We start from the raw sequence: 6701 nt of genomic DNA on the forward strand, positions 1-6701 counted from the left end.
TTGAAAATTAAAATTCGAAAATTTTTTCTAAAGCCTCCAGGGGACTTCGTTTTCGCACGAAAAAATTTTATGTGCCCTTATTGCATCCGGACCCACATTTTCGAAGGACGATCCAAGGACAAAGCTACACAGGAAAAGATGAAGGCCGCTACTTTCTATCCGTCGACCCACCTTTGACTTAGGTCGTTAAAAAAAGGTCAACAAGCGGAAGAGGATAGAAAAGGCTGTGAAGAAGACGAGCGAAGACCTGGATTGGAAGCGGAAGAAGAGAACGGAAGAGGAGCAGGGAAAAGCCGCGGTTCCTCTTCAGAAGGTTTTTTGGGCGGTGTTTTAAACCTGGAGGCTCGAGGGTACGGTCCACTCGTACCAGGAATCGCCGTCGGTTGTCTGTTGGATTCCGCCAATCATCCACATGGACCATTGCAGGTATCTAGGATATACTAGATGAAGAAGGAAGTTGCAGCAGGAATGGAAGAAACTTCATCCATGGCGGAGAACACCTGTAAAAAAGTATCTCGGAATTCTGGAATAAAAATCGTCAAGTAGTAAGTCGATTTGGTAAAATCATTTTCTGTTTTGTTGCGAGCCAATCTCGGGTAGGGTTTTATTGTTCGTAGAAGCGATACGAAAATAAATTGCGAATTGATGTAATTATTGTAGGAAACAAAATTTGTAATTTAGAGCAATTGTTGCAATTCGTGTGAAAATAATTTTTTCTTGAAATTCAAAATGCGTACGCGAAGTGTGGAAAGCAGAGCAGGGAAGGGTGGTCGCGGAGCACGCAGTGTTATTACCACAAGAAGGGCGAGCAATGCGGGGGTGGTGCAGACACAGGCACAGGATCATGTTCGAGTTTAAATCGTAAAAGAATGGCGGCGAGTAGATACAGGTCGGTCGGTAGCCGTGGGGCTGAAACTTCTCGAGTTCCCAGCCGAGAAAACAGAAGCAATTTATATTTAGATTTCGAGGAAGAAATTTAACGAAATTCTGTGAATGATTTTGACCTCGGAAGGGAGGAAAACGAAGATAGAATGGAAGTTGGGGTAGGTCCCTCGAGAGGAGCTTAAAAATCCCATCCCATTCAAAGCTGCTCTAGAGTTTCTTTCTGAAAATTTCGATGGGAAAAACATGCCGATGGGCAGATTTACCAGCGATTGCTTATTTGCACGAAACAAAATTGCGTCAAAAGATCGACATTATTTATTTTTAATGATTCGTTCTCGAGTAGTAGAAAACGAATTTGATTCATTACAAGACCGCGATCTTCACAACTTAGAGCAATTGCTTAAACATCTTAAAAATACATTTACTGAACACCGAAGTTTAAGCCAATTGAACACGGCTCTTGATACGGTAACACATCGTGAAGGAGAACCTGTATTACAGACCGGATCGAGAGTTAGTAAAGTATTAGCGAGCCTTATTGAATTGATAGAAGATAAAAATGATCCCGAAGCGGTGCGTTATATGATAAAATCAGCCTGCGATACGGCATGTGAAAATTTCATTATGGGGTCAAATCATAATTTAGTATGGAGAGTAAGAGTAAGAAGACCAGGAACGCTGCAAGAAGCAATAAATATTGCAAAACAAGCAGAATGTGAGGTAGAGTTTGAAGCTGGATTAGACAGAAAGGGAGTTGAAAAGAAAGAAGATAAGAATGTAAAATTTGACAAAGCGGGAAGAAGTGAGGGATATTTTAGTTGCTATACGCGTGAACGCTTCCGATCATATTACAGTGATGCTCGAGCTAGAAAATGTGAGGCAGCTCGCGGTAGAGGCAGAGGAGGAGCGCGGGGCGGTGATGACAGTAAAGAAATAAGCAAGGACGAAAGTTCGAGGCTGACCGAAATTTTTTTGTCAAAAATGTGGAGAACCGGGACATTTGGCCCGAGGGTGTGTACATACAGTGAGTTTTGATGGAAGTAAGTTCGGCTGAATGGTGCGACGGCGAGCTTGATCAAAGCACAGCACCGATCCGACGGGTAGTGTTGAAGTTCAATACCTTTGGAAAGGTATTCTCACCTAACGTTGATTTACATAGCAAAAATATTGAAATCGGAAAGGGCACTTTTCTAGTAGATACAGGAGCTGAATTAAATTTAATTAAGAGAAGAAAGGTAAAAACGGGTACACCTGTAGATTTTCAAGTTAAGTATAGTTTATTTGCAATTACAGACCAAGGCGCAAAAACTTCTGGGGAAGTCTACATAGATATTAAAGGGGTTGCTTGTCCATTCCAAATAGTGCCTAACAATTTTCCTGTTAGTTGCGACGGCATTTAGGAATGCCTTTCCTTGCTTATTCAGTAATTGATCTGCCGACAAAAACAATAAAATATAAATTGGGTGAATTTCCATTTACTACCCTACATAAAAAGGGGACAACCTTAATTTTAAAAGCAAGAACAAAATAATTAGTAACTTTGCCAGTAATTAACACAGATTTGTCAGAGGATTATTTGCTTTGAATAACGACGGGTCCGGTGGTGTATTTGGGAGATTCTTTAGCGACCGTAAAGAACGGAAGCACTCGTGTTTATTGCGTTAACAGTAATACCAGGGACGTAGAACTTTTCATTGCACCCGTAACCTTAAAAAAATGTTAAATTTCTAAAGTAACTGTGGGATTTGAGAAGGAAGGCAATATCAAAAAGAAAGCAGAATCTAATTTGTCAGACCGACTTGAAAAATTAGAAAAGGAACTTCATTTAGAAAATTTAAACAAAGAAAAAAAGAGAAGTCCTTGAAACACTATAGCTAAGTTTCCTTATCAATTTTTCTTGAAGGGGGATAAATTGGGATGCACAAAAGTTATTCAGCATAAAATCAATACTATAAATAATGTACCAATAAATAAAAGTAATTCTAGATATCCAATAATACACAAAGAAGTAATAGATAAAGAAACAAAGAACCTAACAAACTACGGTGCGATGTCGCCTGCCAAATCGCCGTATAATTCTCCAGTTTGGGTAGTTCCGAAAAAAGCAGATTTACAGGGGAACATGCGGTGGCGAATAGTGATAGATTATCGAGCCCTTAATGAAAAGACCGTAGGGGATGCCTACCCTCTTCCAAATATTACTGATATTTTAGACCAATTAGGGGTCGCTCAGTATTTTACCGTGCTGGATCTTGCGTCGGAGTCTTACTAGATTGAAATTAACCCGGCGGACCGACACAAGACAGCTTTTGCAACTTTGTTCGGATTATGTGAATTTAATAGAATGCATTTCGGACTTAAGTCAGCTGCCCCACATTTCAACGAACGATGGATCTTGTTTGATCAGGGCTTCAAGGGATTTGTTTATATGTACGAACTTGTAATTTATGCAAAAATAATAGAAGAACATAATCAAAAATTACCTGAACTGTTGGGTCGTTTAAAAACTGCGGGACTTGTTTTACAGTCAGATAAATGTAGTTTTTTGCGCAAAGAAATTGACTATTTGGGTCACGTTATTTTCAAAGAAGGGGTTGAACCAGATTCGAAAAAAGTTGAGGCCGTCAGTAATTTTCCTCGTCCAAAGGGTAGCAAGAATATTAAATAGTTGTTAGGGTTAGCAGGTTACTACCGTCGTTTCATACCTAATTTTGCCACAATTGCGAAACCATTAACTTTATCACTCAAGAAGGTGATTCCGTTTGTTTAGTCTGAGGCAGCTGAGCAAGCTTTTAAAAGGTTAAAAAATATGCTTTGTACTAAACAACTACAGACGCATCCGATTATGCTCTAGGAGATATTCTCACTAAAAAGGAGCTTTTAGCTATTAATTTTGCAGTTAAACATTTTAGGCCTAATTCTATGGAGGGCAATGTGTCCGTAAACTGTGTTGTTGGAAGCAAAGTTCTTTATCACATGAGTACCCAATAGAGAGAGTTTTTTTAAGTACGTGCGAAATTGATTGTTAGGATCTTGCTCAATCATTCAGTAATACACATAGAGAGACAATTGACGAGAACGCGTCGGACACTGAGTTTTGTTATGAGACGGTAGCCCATCGCAGGCGCTAAGCTCTATACCCAAGCCCAGTTGCGGTCGATGGGAGCGCGCCAGGGTGTTGTGGTGACAGAAACAGGTGCAAATGTTTCAGAAGGGCGTGGGTCAGCCCGTCGTTTGTTGCCTGCAGTTGGGTCACTCGATGGCCACGAGAGCACATCGGTATCAGGTTGCGGCGGGGCTGACGCGCGGGTCTCGCCTCCCCTCCTTGATAGTGTAACGGCACGGGCGTCCGGCATCGACGGAGGAAAGCACGTGCAAATGATGGAGGCATGCTCTCCGGAATGAGTCTCATGAAACAAGGGCTAGGAGCCCTTACTTCTCGGAGAGGTGGTCTCAATGGAGGAGGCACGTTCTCCGAGATGGGTCTCAGGGGGAGGTGGTCTCAATTGAGGAGACACGCTCTCCCAGAACAGAATTCAGTGGTGCAGTTAGATTGAGTGGAACTGATGGACTATCGACAGATTTTTTACTCTTTTCCCTCTCCCCTCTATCCCTTTCTTAATCTCTCCTTTTCTACTATTTTTTGTACTTACCCCTTGCCTTCCTTTCTTTGATTTTCTCTTTTGGTGTACTAAACACTTCCTATCGTCGCAGTCTGGTACCAGTCACGCCTTTCTCCGTCGCTACCCAACCCAGCTACTACCAACCCGATCAACCCAGGCCCCCACCCTACCACAAATCTCGAACCAACCGAACCTCAATTTCTACACAAATCTGTCTCAATCATAAAAAATATCTTCTTCCCCTTTATAATCTCACAGCCTACCTTACACTTTCATAATGGAAACGGAAGTCCAAGATTCGTTTTTCTTAAATTGAAATTAATTTTTACAAATGGAAATTTTCCATTTTTGTTTAAAAATTAATCTTCTTAGTTTACAATTTAACTACACGGTTAAAAAGTATGTACTTGGTTTGGAATTCCTTATTTTTGGGATAAAAATGCTATTCTTTTATATACAAAACTTTTCTTTTTGTATTCGAAATTTAACGAGGCGTCGGAAAAGGGGTAGGGATGCGACCTTACACTATTTCTGTGACCAGTCACATGGGTGATTTCCCACCTCCACGCAACGTTGGAAAAGGGGTATGATGCTTTGCTCGAGAACTTTCACTCGTAGATAAAAATTCTTCTTACCCAAAATATGTATTTCGATGAGATCTACAACTTCTATTCGAAACTTTTTTTTTAAATTTTGCATATCAGCTGACACAAACCCAAAAAACGATTACTTTTATGAGATTTGGATGATTTGACCATAAATGTAAAATTTGCGCCAAGTGTCACTATCATATTCGTAATTAGCGCGTAAAAATACATAAGAATACGGAACCCGAAGAAAATCTGACATACACCCTTTTCGGAAGTTCACCCGAAAATTAATATATTTGGTTAAAAAGTTAAATTTTTGGTAGAAAATGATCGTTGCTTGTTGATATTCTACTTCTTGATTGAGCATCTTGTTAAAAATTCATTTTTTAAGCTTTATCTCTTTGATTGAAATTTATTTTCATGAAAATTCGTTTCGTGTTTAGCTGAAAAATATTCTTTTAAACTGACAATTAGACCATTCCATTTTGGCTAAAAGAATGGATGTTTTTTATTTTGAAGTTTAAATTTTGGATTGAAAATTTAAACATTTGATTTTAAATTAACTTTTATGTTGAAAATTCCACTGTTTTGTAGAAAATTAATCTTTTTGGCTTGAAAATTAAATAATTTTGCTAAAAGATTGTGTATTTTGTTAAAAATTCGAGTTTTTCGTAAAACATTAATCTTTAGGGTAGATAATAATTCATCTGCTTGGTTAAATATTTAACAAAGAAGCCCGCACCAAAGGTATGGGAAAATGGCTTTCGGTGGATTTGGCTGAAACTTGGTAGATATGTAGATTATAAGGGCCTGATGAAAAATACGGAAAATAAATTAAGAAAAATGGCCCGTTTTGGCACTATATGGAGCTGAGCGCTCAATTTGGTGAAAACAATGAGTAGCCTGAAATTCAAAACATGCTTCCGTAAGCGCAGATAAGGTGCCAACGTCAAGTCGAATTAAAGCGCAGTTATTTAAAAGATATATATCGTGTGCTTCTTGAAACATCCAAAGGCTAAGCGCTCAAGATTTTAATATTATAAAATGCTACTGCTATAACGTTGCAAGCGTTACCCCAGTGATATCAATATCAAATGAGGTTAATATTACAATAATATACATCGTGCGCTGGTCGGGCCGACCGAACGCTAAGCGCTCGTGATGCAGTCTAAAATTTAAAACATGCTTTCGCGAGCCCAGATGAGGTGCCAACGTCAGGTTGAAACAAAGCGTGGTATTTTAAAGATATATATCGCGAGCTTCTTAAAACGTCCAAACGCTAAACGCTCAAGATTTTAATTTCATAAAATGTCACTGCCTCATCATTCTCTTCTTAATTTCAATTTTGCAAAAAAAAAAACTTAAGAATTTCCACTTTTTTATTGTTAATAACAATTTTGAGGTCACTATTCATTTGTGGTTTTCCAGAACCATAAAAACTATCTTCCAAGCGACTGGTGCAGTGCGCTATAGATATATAAACTACATTGCTCTCGCAATATACAAGGGTGGATCAAATATAAACCGGAATTTTACAAATACTTTTCTTAGCCAATCGCAAGCACTCTCACAGTGTAGGTTCTTGTAATGTAGTGTATTAGGA

General features: G+C 39.0%; 1 protein-coding gene across 1 annotated transcript in view; it reads left to right on the forward strand.

The window, feature by feature from the left end:
• The first annotated feature begins 4286 nt into the window (after positions 1–4286).
• LOC117175530 overlaps positions 4287–6701 on the forward strand; it is a 202407-nt gene continuing 199992 nt past the window's right edge. The window contains exon 1 of the mRNA XM_033365237.1: positions 4287–4427. Within this exon, the coding sequence (XP_033221128.1) occupies positions 4287–4427 (141 nt within the window). The remainder of the gene's footprint in view (positions 4428–6701) is intronic.

The sequence above is a fragment of the Belonocnema kinseyi genome, chromosome 6 (assembly GCF_010883055.1).
Source record: "Belonocnema kinseyi isolate 2016_QV_RU_SX_M_011 chromosome 6, B_treatae_v1, whole genome shotgun sequence".
NCBI lineage: Eukaryota > Metazoa > Arthropoda > Insecta > Hymenoptera > Cynipidae > Belonocnema > Belonocnema kinseyi.